The sequence below is a fragment of the Atta colombica genome, unplaced genomic scaffold (genome assembly GCF_001594045.1).
Source record: "Atta colombica isolate Treedump-2 unplaced genomic scaffold, Acol1.0 scaffold252, whole genome shotgun sequence".
NCBI lineage: Eukaryota > Metazoa > Arthropoda > Insecta > Hymenoptera > Formicidae > Atta > Atta colombica.
The window spans coordinates 1,317,780-1,336,299 of NW_017259351.1; the positions used below are offsets into that span (position 1 = coordinate 1,317,780).

General features: G+C 29.0%; 1 protein-coding gene across 1 annotated transcript in view; it reads right to left on the reverse strand.

The window, feature by feature from the left end:
* LOC108688989 overlaps positions 1 to 75 on the reverse strand; it is a 5,265-nt gene extending 5,190 nt beyond the window's left edge. The window contains exon 1 of the mRNA XM_018195561.1: positions 36 to 75. Coding sequence (XP_018051050.1) covers positions 36 to 75 — 40 coding nt within the window. The remainder of the gene's footprint in view (positions 1 to 35) is intronic.
* Positions 76 to 18,520: the final 18,445 nt, after the last annotated feature.

Consider the following 18,520-nt stretch of genomic DNA (forward strand, 5'->3'; position numbering starts at 1 on the left):
TATATATATATATGAAACACAATGATAATAATTACCTAATAAAGTTATGAAAATGATGCTCCTTAATATTTGCATCGTAATATACAAATATTACGATGTTAAACTTATTTACGTGCCTATTTTAGACTTCTTTACGTCTTGACTTTAAATAATTAACAAAAGATCATTTGTCTTTTATCAAATTATTTGTTGCCAGAGTCACAATGCTGTATCATCTGTCGAAAATCCTACCTATAATCATTAAATATTGCTGAATTATCTTGTTCAATAACTTAGACTTAATACGAAATGTGATAAGAGGAAAGAAGACTTTTAGAATGAACTTAAAGAAATATTTATTATATAGAATAGAAAACGACAAAAAATAATAGCAGAATATAATTAAAGAATAATTAAAGAAAGAATTCAGAACGTTTAATAAATTTCTTATTAAATATAGAGATATCCATTAGGAGAAGATGATTAAAAATGTAAATACTTAAAATTTAAAATGATTTGAATAATACAAACGGAATGAGGTTGCGCGAAAACGAGCACATAATGTTTACTATAATTAATTAACAAGGTCACGACAACTGAGAGGACTTTAATATCGTTCAATGTATTTGGCAAATTATATATGTTTCGATTGAATTTCACACAAATCAATGATTCAGTAATTTGATAACGCGGAATAATCTTATAAGATTTCACATAAATAGCTCTCAATTAATATTATGAAACCGTACAGTAACTGCATTACTAGAAAGACAATGAATTTGTCAATCATTAAAACATGAAATAACTTGTTAAATCGTTAACCTATAATACAAGAAGTGACACAAAATTGCAGGAATAAAATGTCATAAAACTAGAAATAATAACATGACAGTTATTATATAAATAATAATTGCTAGCGTCTCGAGAAAAAGGGTTCTAACTCGATGGAATAAACCGCAATGTTGACGCGTCGGCGATTTTATTGTACTAAAAATTATAACATCAACGTTTTCACGAAAAAAAAGATATGAAGAAAAGTTCGATATTGCAACTATTCAGTCAACTTGAACAGAATTAGCAGCTTTATTAATCTTCACTATATCGATATCAATATTAATTTGTTCTTCTTACCAAATTAAAATCCGTTTGATTTCTGTACATTTATAACATCACAACAACGACGAACGAATGACTCGTAAGAGACAAGCGTGATTCTTGTTGACGCGTTTGAGTATGGTTCATGTGAATCCAATTGGCTGTCAGTGCTGCGCGCGAAATTGTTTACTCTAAATGCCCGTGTCAGACTAAAGATTGGGATTCAAATTAAATTTAACCAATTAAAAGAAAAAAAAAATAATATCAAGTTTCGATCTTTGCTTTGATTAGTCAAATTCAATATTTCAGTCTCAATTTTAATCTCAATATCTAGAAAGAATAATTTTGCTGAATTATTTAAAAATTTACATAGATCTGAAAATAATTTTATTAAACACAAAAATAATTATATAAGAAATTCAAGCTCATGAGTAAAAAATTTTAATATTCTAGCAACTAAATTAACAATTAATATTCATAATTATTTTAATATTAATAATTTAATATTATATAATAATTCAACAAAATTAATTTTCAGATTTGTATCTAGCTAAATTTTTATTTCAAACATTTTTTTCTTTGTAGTCTGATACAGACATTAAACAAGAATCTCAAAATTATTATATGATATTTTTCTTTCTATTTATTGAAAATATTATTATTGGAGCTATCTGTTTATTCGGTATAATTGCTAAATGAAGATTATATCTATTTTTTCTTTTTTAAATTCTTTTTATCGTAATTCTAAACTCGATTATATCAGCACCCCTACGATACGTGTATATATAATGGGATTTATAAATTGTATTTCGGATATATGTACGCGCGGTGACCGCGGGGGATCGGTCCTTTTTACGTCAGCGGTTGCAAATCGTCGGTTTATATTTGTTATTCCGAGCAGGGTGCCAGAAGCAATCTCCCTCCCGGTTTAGGGAGAAAAGGGAGACGTAGAGAATGGCGGGACTCGTAACCTGGACACGGCCTTTGCAAAGGCAGATGAGAAAGAATTATCTCGTTGATGTTGAAAACAAGCACGCGATTGTTCTTCTTTTTTTGCGACCGTTCACTGAATATTTTTAATTTGCAAAACTGACAAAGCGTCGCGTCGTGTACAAAGAACTGGCAATATATCGTGCACGGACAGTTGCACGATTACCAAGCCATTCCGATTTCGCATTAATGGATTTCGCATTACGCTATTTGTATATGATCGCTTTGAATTAAAAACGATTTCATAAAGCTCGCTGATAAAGTCTTCATATATTAACTATTTATTTCAGTGTGGTTCGCATAAAACTAATGCAGAGCCAATTGAAAATCCTTATTAGACAGTTTTATTATTAATATTTCAGTTGAATTTATGTATCTTCTGGTGTTAAAAAATACGATAATTTCTTTGAAAATTCAGCATTTTAATGACAGAATTAATTACTTCCACGGTATTGAAAAATATTTATACGTGAATGTATTAGATGTCATAATAATGTTACTATTATTTCAGTATACAATCATATCTCATTAATTCTTTATTTTTTGCATTTTCTTATGAGCTTCATGATTTCGTACAAGATAATACTTCCGTAACTCCTGTAATTTTTCCGTACATAAAATAGCTTACCTGTACAATGTGAGAAAATTATCTGTCATATCAAAACTGTTATGTCGTGAAAAATTCTTATTTCTATTTAGAAGAGCAAAAACGAAATATTTTAATCTTGAGCTTAGTAAATGGGTAAAGTTAAATTCTTGTGAGAAAATAGAGTATTAACTGAAATAACTAAAATATTAACAGAATAAAATATTAACTGAAATTTGTTATATAAATGTAATATAAAAATATAGCGGCACACAACTTTCAATACCATTAAGGATGTTCTGATTATAAAATACCTAAAAATATATCAGTCAAAAAGATTAGCCAAAAGTCAATATCAATTAATTTTAGCCAAAAAATTTTGTCATAAATATGCTCTGAAACTAACTGCAAAAACAAAACGACAAAATTTGGCTGGCTTATGCTGCGCAATAACCATGTTTTTCTGCAGTTTTAGATAAACAACTTTTAAACGAGTAAGTGGCTTTAAATAAACTTTCGCACAAAAATTTTTGTTAGAATTTTATTAATAAATATAAAAAATTTTATTAATTCACGGTATTACTTTTCGTAATAAATTTGTAGACAAATACTACAAAGCGTGATTTTGCTTTGATAAGAATCAAAACAAACAAAAAATTAAATAACTTTTAAACATAAGAGAATTGTGTTAAAAGTTTACACATTATTCAGATATAATAATAGAATCATTTATGAAATATTTATATTTTTGATAATGTGATTTGAAAAAAGTTTATTACCTTATCGATTTTAAGTCAATCAACTTCAATTTTAAACCTTTTAATCGCAAGAAAACTAGTGCATGTCTGTCTTTTATACATTATATACAGTTTTCTCTAAATGATTATGATTATTCGATTAATTGATCCATTTTGCAATAGAGAGAGAAGAGTAAAGAGAAAAAAAAATAACTTGTGTGTTTCAACGTTTCGACAGAATATCCAACGTATTCGCGAGAAATTTTATCGAATTCTAACAAGACTAGTCTCAGCTTTCCTTCTCAGAGCTGAGTTTTCGCAAAGGACCAGTTCATCGTGTTCCTAATTTCGTTTGCCCGGTCGAGATTTCGGTGACTTTAACCTGAGAAATCTTTGAGATGCGGCGCACTGCTCGCGCACACTCGCGCGCTTCCCGTGATTTTTCTCGTTTCCACGCTTCTTGAGAGCACTTCTTGAACCGTCCTCTCTATTCTGCCGCCGGAACTTTCTGAGGTTCTTCCGCTCTTCGTCTTTCTTTTTCTTTCTTGCGAAAAGAAAAAAACGGAACGGCAGGCAAGATAAACTTCGCGGCGTAGAAACCGCGGGTTTTCCGTCAAAGTCGAAGAAAACCAGGCCAAATAAATGTCTCTTACATAACATTAGGTGAATCAATGTTTTTTTGCGACTGATCGCGATTCTCTAATTTATTAAGAGATAAGCGAATAAAATTATTATTCAAGCATTGTCGCGACAAATAGAAAAGCGTAATGAATACTTATTAGATGCAAGCAAACTGTAACTTTAATTCGATCAAAACTATTTAATAACTCTGGCATTAATATTCCGTTAAAGTAAAAATTAATTTCAATTAAATAAAAAATTACATTTAAATAAACATACATTTTTTTATTTTTTTACATTTACTCTTAAATTGTAACTTCTAAATTTTCTGTGTTTACAACTTTTTATAATTTAAAAGTTGTAAGAATGTTCCATTTGTTAAAAGAAATCACTTGTAAATTATATCATAAATTAAAAAATTCATAACGGAAAAAAAATTTTTAATTTTGTATATATCACAAGAGCGATTTCATATAAAATTATTCATACATCTCATAAAGCGTTAACTTTATTCAAATGTAAATTCGTCTAAAAGGGGCAAGTCATTTTTCATCGATGCATTCAACAACGCAATCCGGCTCGAGGGAACCCCCGTGAAATTAATAATAGTTAAAAATCGCATCAGACACGTTTATTCCGACGTATAGTAGCTATCCTTATTAACGGCGGATACTTAAATCACCAGGCACGTTCCTGTGAAAGTAAGTGCGCTGCGTATAAACCGACTATGGCGTAATATCCCCCGCCACAGAGTGAATTATATTTCATTTATGCGCGTTAGGATTAGCAGCCATTAGTCAATGTTATATCTTAATTAGCATGCGCCTTCGCTACCCCGTTTACGCCAAGTTTAATTCGACATTTCTTGCATCGGAGTCGCGCAAGAGGTATAAATCATGACAAACAGCCGCGACAATCTCAACAACGATTCTCCACGTTCTGCAGTAATATTTTTGCAATTTACTAAAACGTTATCTCGTATTTCATTCAAATAATTTCCATAATCCAAATCGATTCTGCTTCATCTGACTTTTTCCGCCAAGAAAAACTCGAATAAAGATGCGTTTCTTGCGTTTTATCTTAATTTTCTCATTGTTAAAAGCCCAATTTTGATTCTTTTTTATTTTGACTTATCTTCCTCATATTATTGTTATTTATATGAATTCTTTTTACTCGTAACTCCTTAGATTTTTTAAAATTATTTTACAACATGAAAATTTATATAATATTTTTTTGATATCAAAATATTATGGTACGATATAAACATTTCTATCATAAAAATTAATCACCTGATATTCGTCCAAAAACAACATAGTCTCAACTCGTATCTGTATTTTTAAAGCTTCATAAAGTTTTTCAACTTACCCTGTTAAAGAATCGTTCTTTTTTTCTTTTTCTCTTTTTCAAGAATATAAAAATTACGATAATAATCCAGTAGAGAAATCTTTGAACAAGGACATTTCTTTCGAAGTTTAAGTAGGATGTCAAGAGATCGTAAAATTACGAGCGTAATTATTTGAAGATTATGACGGGCGCGGGTACACGCCATTAATTCTACCAATTTTCCTCCGTTTTACTACAAGTTTCGAGTTACCTTCCTTTTTATGCGTCGCTTCTACTTCGTCGCCGCCATGGTTTTTATGTCATCCGAAGACCGTTAATTGGTAAGATTAACAGCCGACGATGCGCTGTGTAAAACAACGTCCAAGAAAATTACTCTGGCACACTTTCGTCCCTTTTCTCATCCCAGGTCGATACCCAGAAAATGATTGCCCGCAGAAAACAACTGCAGTTTTTCACGGACAATCTTTTTTTGCCCGACCGAATGACGTCGTTAATTGTTTCGTTAGCGCTGCGAAATATTGCCTTCGTGGCTGATTTGAACGAAGAGCTAATCACACGTAACAAAAACCAAAGGCAGAACAATGAAATATAAGAGCATCAAGAAAGGATTAATTTGACACAATTGAACAGAGTGATTTATGCACCGGATTTCGCGAGACATTCAACGGACAAATACCTCCGAAATTTTCTTATTTTATACTTCGTATAGAATGGAAGAGAAAATTAGTTTATCGATTCTTTTTGCATTTCAGAGAAACTTAATACTTTATACTTATAATCAAATAAACAAACGGAAATAATAAAAAAGGCGGAAATAAAAAAAGCGAAGAGAAAGGATATAAGTTATTTTGTATTCTCTTTTAAATATTAGGAACGTACCTTCTTTCTGATTTTATAATCTTGAATTTTATATTATAATTTTATTTTATTTCGTATAGAGAATAGAAAAGCAAATTATTTATTAATTTTTGCGTTTTAGAGAAATTTAACAATTCGTGCCTATAACTAAATAAATAGCAAAAACGATAGGAGATGAAAAAAAAAAATATTTTGTCTAAATATCATAAATGTATTCTTTTTTCTAATTTTATTGTCTTTAATTTTACGTATACATACTGCGAAGTAAAATTATCTTGACCCATGTATGAGACAATAAATTATATACACACATACTTACAACTCACACACACACACACACACACACACACACACACACACACACACACACACACACACACACAAATGTAAAAATAATCGATTTTTGCAAAATTTATAGCTTTATGATAAATAAAAAATTTATACTAAAAAGTTATTATTATTATTATTATGTTAATTATTGGAAAATCATTCATTATTTTCAATTGCCTATATCTGCGAAGTTATTTCTGTCATCAAAAAGAAAATAGCCAATAATCTAAACTAAAAGAGATGCGAAATTTTGTAATTATTATACAATACTTTAATAAAGTAATTTTTAATCAAAATTGATCTTTGTACGAAAATGACAAGGTCACAACTATATTGTTTGTGAAAAAGATACAACATTCATTTCGAGTTTCATGCCCTTTCTTTCGTCATGTACGTCATAAACTACGATATATCGAACTTTATAGACGTTACAATGTATAATCGAGTAAAATTCTTTTCAGCTTATGAACTCGTTTGTTGATTTATAATTTAACGGTGTCACTATTAAATGTGACAACGTGAATCGTTACCATATCTAGTATTCGTATTATTTTTAATAAAATATAAATCTTATCGCTATAATAAATAATAATAAATCAATTTCTCTCGAAATTTCTCTCAATGAGAAATTTTCTTGGTACTCAGTAATGATCGCTTTTTAGATATAATTGGCAAAATTGAAATAAATCACGATCTAACCTTAAAAATTTTAAAAGCGAGAATAGTCGATTGTGAATGTTCGACAAATGAAGTTTGAAGCTTTCTATTAAAAAATATTTAAAAAATCAATCTTTAATTTTTTAATGTCTCTAATTTTTGAAATTATATTTCAAAATGTAATTCGCATAGAATTTCTCTTATATATTAATATATCAAAAGTAATACATCATATTTATTAAATTATAAATCATCAGACAAGTTCATAAGCTAAAAAAAGAATTTCAGTCGATTATTCGTTGTAACGTTTATAAAGTTCAACATACTGCAATTTATGACGCACAAGGAATACGCGTGAAATTATATATATATTTCACATTTAACAGATTAATTGGCAAAATAATTTATTAAATATTAAATATATAAAAAAAATAAATATAATATAAATAGAAATAAATTGTGGCTTAAACACGCAAATTTTTAAAGCAAGTGGTTGCAGCCAAAAATATTTAAATGTAACAACTTTCAGTTATCTTTATCTGTTTACTGATACAAGATTCACTAAATGGAAAAGTAAACAGGTTATAAAGAATACTTCCTCCTTGTGTCATTTATCACTCTTAGTCTTTTATCACTGCAGTGCATATTATCACGTGCTATAGTTGCTCGCAGGCTCGACCAGACACGATGGGAATGCAGCGCCATGATTTATTCCTATGCTATGTAGCAGTACCGAAGTTTTCTAATTAAGTATACGTAATGAGTAAGCGTGTCGTCTTGTTGGTGTGTCAATGGCGAAATTCACTGTGAACGTGTATCGTCTGCCCGAGTAGCTATCTGCATATAAACTGCACGCGCGATACAAACATGCTTGATTACTGAGCTCTGCAACGTAATGATGATTCTACTTTGATCTAAAGATAAATTTAATATTACTTAGTACACGGGGTCACTTCGTTCTTTTGATATGCGAACGGAATATAATTGTTTATTAATTCTTTGTGAAACGGTGACCTCATTTAGAGTTATCCTCTTATTTTGTAAATTGCTCGTTTGATTTTTACAAAACTTAGTCTATGGGATAATTTTTTTATAACGCTTATTTTTTTGAATTTAGATTTAAAATAAAAAATTCAAAATAGTACTTAAATTATTAAATAGTACTTATATTATAATATAAATTATAATATAAATTATAATAAAATTAGTAACAAAAATCCTATATTCGATCAAAGCGAAAATCTTAGTGCTTAAATATTTCATAGTGAATTTATATACATATTCAATTCTGCAAATCAAAATAGTGAATTAAATAGCAGATAAAAGTTATCTGAATATCATAAAACGCGTTTACAAGAAATTTGTATTGCCAAGTATATATATAAAACGTCAAATTTTCAGTTTTGCTTTATGTGAAACTTATTACTGCTACGCAGATAGTATTTTCAAACTCTGATTATAAATCCTGTGACGTTAGATCCGATTTAAGAAATTAAAAGAAACATAAATATCATACAACTGTATAAGTTTAACGATCTTGAAATAAAATCGTGTCCCGAAACTCAAATTGTTCATACCTCTGCACAACACAAAACACATTTCCCAAAATGTTATAATTTAATCAAACTCGAGAAAAGCGACATGGTAGAATAAAAATCTCAGCGGAATAAATGAAAATAAAAGTTATTTTTCCATGTATTCCTATAAAATTTTCTCCTGAAAAAAATTAATAAAAAAGACATAAACTTAAAATTTATTCAAAAGTTTGTATTAAGTAAAAATTATCCATTGTACAATTTCACTATACTTCTTTTAACTATATATTGTAAATTTATTATTATTCAACTTTAATAATCGCAAAGAGAAAAGGAATTTCGATTTTCATCAAATAGATACGAGTTCTTCTTAAATAAATTTTGCATTTTCGTATTAAAGTAAAGCTAAGCAAATTCTGAAGAGAATGATAATCGTGTAACGCCTTGTAGATTGTACAAATGTATTATATTGTTAACATTTCAAAATCTAGTTCGTCTGCGTTCCGATCACGTAAAAGGCAAGCGGACAACCTAAAATTTCATCCGATGGTGTCTGAAATGCTTTGTAAAATGTAATTACCGAAGGTTGCTAAGAGTAGCACGATAAAATATAAATGCAGAAGCCGTGAAATATTCATCGTAAAATGTACTCGCGTGTAGATAACGGAGAGTAGGTCCGAATTGAATTTTGCAATTCGCGAACGCGAGGAGGACACATTTAACAGAAAAACCCGGCATGTACGGCCGGCATGCATAATGCCGCTTGCATGTCAAGACTAGCTGTAAAATTTAAATTGCCAGAGCGAGGCTGTTGTCACAGTTTTGGCGGAAGCGTCATATAGCGGTCTTGAAGCCGAAAGTATACCACGCTGTTAAACTTAATCTATTTTCGTGGACGGTTCAGATTATTTTATATAGATTATCTTAATATACTGTTGATGAAATTATCTTGGTGTAATTAAAGAAGAAATTTACGAAAGGAAAAAACTAAGTAAGATTCGGCAGAAAGTTTGAGTTATCTTGAAAAGATAAAATTAATTGTAAGGTAAATTAAGATTCTGTTAGCCGTACCAATCATAAGCAGAATAAATTCGAAATACTCTGCTAAATAGGTCGTATATAATTAAAAATTAGCATCGCGCGATAAAAAAACTGCATTCATTAAAAGAAAAAAAATTCTGGTCTTGTACAAGATAAATTTCAAATTTGCAACGACACATAAGCATCGCATGTCACTCCCTATCACTGTAATTAGGTCATGAAGTCACAAAAACATAGGAGTTAATAAAAGATTACTGTATTAATTAAACGACTGCTACATGATTCTTGCATACATCTACAAATGTTACGCTTGATACGTATTTGTGTCGCATCCAAAAAGGAAAAATCGATTGCAAATATGGAAAGGACGGTTTTTTGCGAAAATATTAAAAAATTTCACTGGATACATTTGAAAATAATTTTTTTGTACTATCAAAATAATTATGCAGGACGTTTAAATTAGTTAATAAAACGTCAAAACTTTTTAAAGAATTACTCATCAAGCGTTCTACATGATTATTTTTTGATGCTTCAACAAAATATGTTCAGACCTGTATCTAGTAACTAAATTTATTTTAGCGAAACTGTTCATTCTATATATATTGCTCCAGATTCTGTCTAAAAAGGAAAACGTGGTTTCAGTATAGCCTTTGTCGCGGAATTATTTTCAATTAAATTATAGCGTTTTATTACCATTATTATATGCTTTATATAGCCTTACATATATTTACTTATAAAACGCCGAAATGAAATATCGAAAATATCATTTCTTTTTTGTATGGACATCGCAAGCAATGATTTTTCTCTAATGATTTTCTTTTACATTATAACACTTTAAATCTGAAGTCAGACGCTATCTCCCGAGCCACTTTCACGGTTGTTGAATTTTACGTTATCGTAATATTCATATACGTTTGGCTAAGAATTTTTGAAGCTTATATTTCGAGAATTAACCTTATTTTGTGTTACAGAACTATTTGAGTATTCCCAAAGCTTGCGCTGAAGAAGCAAAACCCTGCGGAATTATTATCGCAACATAACATTTATTTATTACTTCCCCTTTTTTTTATTCTTTTATCTCGATGCATTGTGGAAATCTCATTACAATAAATGTGATAACTTCACAAAAGCTTCTGTTATGGAATATGTTACTGTTTGCTATTTTTATTTCTTTTATCCATATCACATTCATTATAATATTTGTGGTATGAATTACTATTGTTATATTTTCTCTAGCTGTCTTTTTTTAATTATACACTAAAATACATAAAATGTACTTGCGTACATTTCAATCGTATCTTCTTTCATACGCGAATCTTCATCAAACTATTACTATTCAAATAGATTGAAAAGGTGTTGTGAAAAGTTTAAGAACTTCAAGTTTTACGAAAATTTCTTCGAATTTTGACGAGCAAAAATAAATCTCTTACAATATCCTAGATAATATTTCTCTCTCTGAGATAATCTAAATTATCATTAAATGAAAATTCAAAGAATTCGCGACAATAATTATTATATTATTCCTTGGATACTTGATTATTGATTACACATAAAATCCCAATCAGAGGGCATGATTATTCTTCGGATAAAAACATAAAATAATTAAAAAAGGGGCGAAATATATGATTCTGTTTATACGCTAAGAGCGTACTATTTCAATATATAATGCAATTATAGGAATGTAGTAATTGTCGAAAATAAATTCCTGCGTCGATAGCTTATTAGTAATTAATACGAATGTGATCATATGTAATTAAATATTTCAACGGCGTGTTTAATCAATAGCCTGACGCAATTAGCAATAACGAACAAGCATACGTAACGATATCAATGCAAAACATGCAAGCTTATTTGACGAAAATAATTCTGGCCAGTTTCCATAAATCTCATCCTTTATTGATACGACGATAAGTATTGATTCGCGTAACACATTGCTTGTTATATGAACTCATAAGATATAATTATAATTTTAAATGTTTCTTTTCGCTTTTTTAACGATTAATAATTAAACTATCTATTGCATTTATAAGCAATAGATGTAATTGCTGTTGTAATTAATAGCAAAATATTATGATAGCTATTAAAATGAAAATGTTGAGTACTTTGAATATTTAATCATAAAACAATGTAAAAAACATTATGAATATGCAGAAATTCGTATTCTGATATGCTAATATTTTGCAGTTTTTTAAAATGTAACAAAGATAGTTATAATGTTGCTTGCCAGGATACGAAATATATGATGATGATATATATATATGAAAAAAGAGAGAGAGTCGCGCTATTATTTTGCAACTGTGTGCTAATGTAATGAGCATCATTAATTTCTCCGACCGAATAAGTTGCGAGACAAGTTGCAAAAGCAAAAACTTTATAGATAAGTTTCATCAGTTTTTCAGTGAAACTATTTTTTAGATCGAGATTGCTTTTAATGGGAACAAGATAAATCAGATCGACAGTGTTTTATTATCTTTGTGTATACCTTTATACTTATATATTTTTTTTATGCGTGAATAATCCTTTTATTAATTTTCTATCAAAGCATCTCTTTTGCATATTATTAATACATAAATATAATATGTGTACAATATTCTCGTAAAATAATTATAATAAAATATATTTATCGGGATGGCGAATATAAACTGGTCAAAGCTTTGGTGTTAGTCGCTTAAAACGGTCTATTAAATTTCTTCTAAAGATTTTAGAGATGTAGCATTAATTCATAATTTAAACATCTATATTATATTTAAAAATTTTAATTATTTGCAAAGCTTAGAATATATTTCGTTCAACATTTTCTGAAAATTTTCGCTCGAGTTGCAATCATTCTATCTCTTTTAGTGAATAATTTCCAGAAATATCCGAATAAGAGAGAGCTAAAATATTTGACAATATAGCACAAAAGTTAATTATAATCTAATATGACCTATATATCCAAAGCACTTACGAATTCTTGAAGGTATCGTGTCATACCTACAGAATACAAACTTCGCTCTCGATTATCGTACCAGATGCGATTATTGAGAGGCAGGTCGAGAAACACAAACGTCTCTCCCGACTGGCGATATGCCCAATGAATACGCGATTGGCGTCTCGTCTTATGAATTTAATTTTCAGCGAAATATCGCGTAAACGTGCCAGAGGCACCAATGCACCGCCGTCATATGTATGTAGTATGTATGTAGTTTTTGGCTTCTCCCTGATTCTCCTCTCGATTTTGCAACTTCACTCCAATTCGATTTCTTTGTGACTCGCTCTTGATATGTATATATGTCTCGATTCTTTCATCGCCGTAATTCTAGCTTTTCTATTTTGGCTTGAATGCAACATTATAGATATTTCGAGTTTTATTTCATGATGATTTTGTTAACTAACAATGAGTAACTTGCAAAATCAATTATGTAATATATGATTTGTTTCATTTATAATTTAGATGATTCGCTAATTTATAAAGAGGACAATTGTTATTTCCACTCATAAATGAGAGAGTATAATAATATATTTTTGCAAGAATTTAATATATAATATATAAAATATTTATCTAGATGTATAGATGATCATAATTTTATTGCGCAGTGAATATTCCTTTCCTTTCCCAATCGAATTCTTGCAATCGTTATATTGTATCTATTTGCACTTGGCTGCTTATCATCATATTTAAACAATATGGCGTTCCATTCTCGTTCCTGGTTTATTGCTGCCTACTGAAATACTTCAAAAGCAATCTCTGGGATAGCGGGATTAGTCCGCCGTAACTAAAGAGAAAGAGAGGGAGAGGGAGGGAGTGGGGAGAGAGAGAGAGAGAGAGAGAGAGAGAGAGAGGAAGGAAGGAACATTAAGTGACAATCGATTATTCCTTTCGTGCGATATGCAAATCGTCTTGTTCTTCCTATCCCTGTCTCGCGCAACTCTTTGCGCCACCTTTCAGCGATTACTCCAGTCTCGGTTGCGCTCTATCTCCTCCTGCAATCCTTTTTCTCTCTTCTTCTCACGTTAGTCCTCTCGTACAAACTAGAACGTCTGTCGCGTGATTTACGTTTCAAGAAAATAAGAGATCTCACCTTTTCCTGTGGACGAAGAACCAGAGGGGATCAGGGAGAACGTGGGAGTCGACAAAGAGAACGATCCATTCTAAATCTCTCGACTTTCGAATGTTAGGCTCGCAAACTCACCACTTATCAAACTGGAACAATCCCCCGTTTCTGTTACCCGATTGCTATTCTGATTTTCTTTTTCCTTTTTCTTATAATTATAGATATTTTTATTTAAACAGACTGTATGTAATTTTTATTGTATGTATATATATATATATAGAAGATTCTAGCAAATTCTCTTGCAAATTTTGGATTTTATACTCATTTATTATAAAAATTTAACAACAATTAAAAAATAGTGGAAGATATTTTCACATCTTATATTAATTTGATAAATTGAATTTCATATGAACAATAATAAATCTTATTTTATAATTTCTTTCTTAAAGAGATATACAGACTTAATTTAAAAGTTTATTTTATTACAAGATACATACAATGCTGCAGAAAATGAAAAGATAGAAATGTATGACAAATATCAATAAAAAAGTGTTTATATTAAGTTAAATTTTTGCTAAATGTAACTATATTAAATAATTGCATAAATAAAAAAAATTATGTACATATATTAGCCATGTCGATTATTATTAGGCATTCTTATAAATTTATAATTTTCAGTATGTAAATAAAAATGAATACATCAAAATTTGTTAACAACTTTATTTGTTAATAAATTATCAATATTTAAATTATTTTATTACGCTTCCTTTGTTTATATCTTTTATAATTCTTTTTGGTTGATCTTTAGTAGTTTTCTACACGTAAATTCCGTTATTTATATTCATTTTTCCATAATTTATAAGTTTTATCAAAGTAAATACATTTTTTTATTACAGATCTTCTTCTCGTAAATTCATAAGTATTTAATCGTCAAGACTTTTGAGAGGCTTATCTATATGACACTGATCGTATTTTTTTAAATCATATTATACCAGCATAAACACAACAAATTTCAAGAAAATGGATCTCAACTTCATTAATTTCAGAAAAATATCAAAAGAAAAAATAATTCTTTATTTTTCTTAATTCTTTTTTTTAGAAAAATGCTAATTGATAAAGTGTGTAATTTCTAATAATTTTTGACATAGTTGTCTATCTTTGTAATCATATAATTTATAATAGATATAATACAAACTTCGAAATATTATAAGTTTCATAAAATTGTGTTACTAAATTACTAAACATATCTACATCTATCCAAAAAATCTCAATGCATATTTTATCAATTGCGATAATGATTTCATGATTTGCCTCCTGAGAGCACAATCGACATTTCTGTAGTAACATATTTATTGCTAACCGTTGCTATTTCATGCGAAATCTCGATGGTATAATAAATAAAATTACGTTGAATTGAGAGAACAAAATTCTGCGTTATATTTCAATATATAAATATACATGCATATGTTTCCAACGCGGTAACAAGATCTCAGAATGCGTTTATAACATTATCAACTGTAATAAAGTCTAATAATTATAATGAAACGAGTTTATATGTAAAATAATACAGAGAAAACACACAATACATTACATTATTACAATAAACTTTGCGGAAACGATATTCTGTAATATTATTTTGTACAAAACTTTTTGATAATCTGAATTTTTCGAAAGATTTTATAAAATTCGGTAGACTTTGTTAGCAAACATTTTTTTTAATATTGAGAAGACATCATCCTTGATTGGAAAAAATGTAAAAAATGTAAGCCGTGTGGCGTAAAAGCTTATATGAATCGACAGCAATGTTAGTATGACATTTTTTTTCGAGGATAACGAAATTCACCTGGGACCTGTCAAAGCATTAAAGCGTGGTAATAAAAATATGGTAGTAAAAAAACAGAACGATTTATATAAGTAGTAAAATATCAAACGAAGATGATCCAAAAGATTTTTCAAATTTATATTTTTTTATTTTGATACAGATATGTTTATCATAAATTGGGATGATTTCTTCTTTGCATTCAGAAAAAGATTTCTTTGATTTAAAGAATTATTTCTTTGCTACGGTTAAAAAAAAATTTTTTTGATTTGTGAACGTTATTTCTTTGATTTAAAGAACATTAATTTTTTTAAATCAAATAAAATTTATTTGATTTAAAGAAATTATGTTCAAATCTAAGAAATGATCACAAATCAAAGAAATTTTTTCTTCAACCGTATAACAAAAAAATATTTCTTTAAATCGAAGAAACTTTTCTCTAGATGTGTATTATCAATGAGAATTTACGCAAACTATATGAATAATTTTAAACATTATTGAATTATTTAAACATTGTTTAAACATTATTGAATGTCGCTGAGATCTTAATATTCATTTCTAGTAAATTTTGAAACGAATACTGCAAGAATTTTTATTGAATGAAAATTTATAAATTTTATGAATTACATGGATTGATCGTTTTTCAATAATTTGATTTAAAAGAATCAATCGTTTAAAAAACTTTACCAAAAATTGATTAAACACATTGTGTGTGTGTATATATATATATATATATATATATATATATATAAAATATATATATAAAAACTTTTATTAATATAAAAACGAAAAGCGAAACACATAGTGACGATAAATAATTGATAGACTCACGCGAAAATCTGCACTTGATTTATTCAATTGACGTGATATAACAATCGATCCGTGATTTTCAAAAATGTTCTGGATTAGTAGGCACCTGCGATTTTAACGATTGGAAACACGTGGCGGCCTAAATCCGTTTGGGAATTCAAATCGGTCGTGAATGCGTTAAAAGCGCGTGAATTCATGAATTTTCATGATCACGCGCGTGCAAATTTCATCATGTCACTCATCCGCGTTCAAAAGGAGATTCAGCTCACGCTCGACCCAATCTCCGGACCTATTGCGCACTGGGAGCAACCTCTTGCTCTTCTCTTCGTCGCGAGCATCAATAAAAATATCCGATATACCGAAATCCGCCTTATACCACCGAGCTGCTCGTAAATCCGCAGAAAGACGGAAAAGGTGCTGCGGCTGTAATCGTTATCCGTTAAATCCGCGCGATGCCTCGCGTCTTTCCAGCCGGATAGATTGCTAGTGTCACACTAGCAACCATCCCGCCCGATCTGTATCCACCACTCTTGAAACATTCAAGGCTCACGAGACTGCCGAGCTTTACAGAATTCATTGCAGCGCGGAATAATAGATCCTCCTTTTTCTTCAGCTCTCGCGTTAACAGTTAAAAATTTACAACACTCCGAGCTTGGGTAGCGATCAAACTAGATTTTTAATATTATAAAACTAAACTTCACGGTGTTGTTTAGTAGAAACGAATGAACTTTAATTTTTAACGCGGAACTTGTATGTAAACAGCAGCGAATTGTGTATTGAATGCCTCATTTATTTTAGGTTTATACCATGGTATAAGTAATCAAAAGCACATTTTTCATAAATCGAATTCAAGGTAGCCACAGAAAATGAATTTTTAAATTCCCTGACTTTTTCAGGTTTTCCAAATAAAAGTGGGAAATTTTCATGATCATATAAAATATGTAAAAATTTTAACATAATAAAATATGTAAAAAATTTTTTTGAACATTTAGAATCAAGGATTGTAAGAAAGCTAGCTTATTATTAAAAATGCAAAAGAAGCTTAATAAATAGCATAAAATTTTGGAGACGAATTCAAGCCAACAAAAAATTAATTAATATTGGGAAAAAAATGCAGTTATGAAAAAGAGTGATCAAATAAATTATTACTGAAATAAAATATCAATTTTAATTATTTTTTTACAATCGTTAAAAAATGCACAAGTTTTGAACATATTTGACTATAAAACGTAAGATATGATATTTAAAAAATTATGAAAATTATTTTTAATAGGAGCAGTTTAAGGGAATTGTGCAATGTTTTTTTTGTAAGTGTAAAGTTCAAAATTCCAGTCTCTTTTATATTATTCCTTGACTTTTCTCGGTTTTCCAAGTCTGTGGCAACCCTGGAATTATGACCGTGCTAAGTGAACAAATAAAGCGTCTTATAAATAAAAAAACATTAACAATCTGTAAAATAAATTAATCTGTCTGTAAAATAAAATTAATTTGAATATTTTATAGAGATTACATAATTTTTTTAGACGGAAACGTGAAAATTTTTATTATTAAAAGTAATGGAGAAATTTTTCACGTTTTTGAAAAGTTAGAGAAAAAGTTACATAGTCGCTACTCAGACAATATATTATATAGTAAGATGAAAGACATATACAACTATAAATAAATTAAATAAAGAAAGTTTAAATTTACAGTCATGGCTACATCGTGATGTCTAATACTTTATATGTAAATTTTAAATGTACATTTTCTAGTTATATAATTGTACGCCGAATACTATCGGACTTCAAATGCAATCGTAAACTAAATCTGAAATAAAATAATATCCTAAATTAACTTGATTATCAATTTAATGAGAGATTTAAGTATCAGATTGCTCAAAATTTTTGACAATTTTAATGATGAACTAAATAAACAAAAATGAAGTTTTGAGTATATTTATATGCAATATATAAAAAGTAAAATAACATATTTTTTATTGACAAATACTTATATAAATACGATATATATATATATATTGGGTTACCGATTTTGAAGGAAAATTAAAACGCAGAAGATTTAAATTTTATAATATATATATAATATAT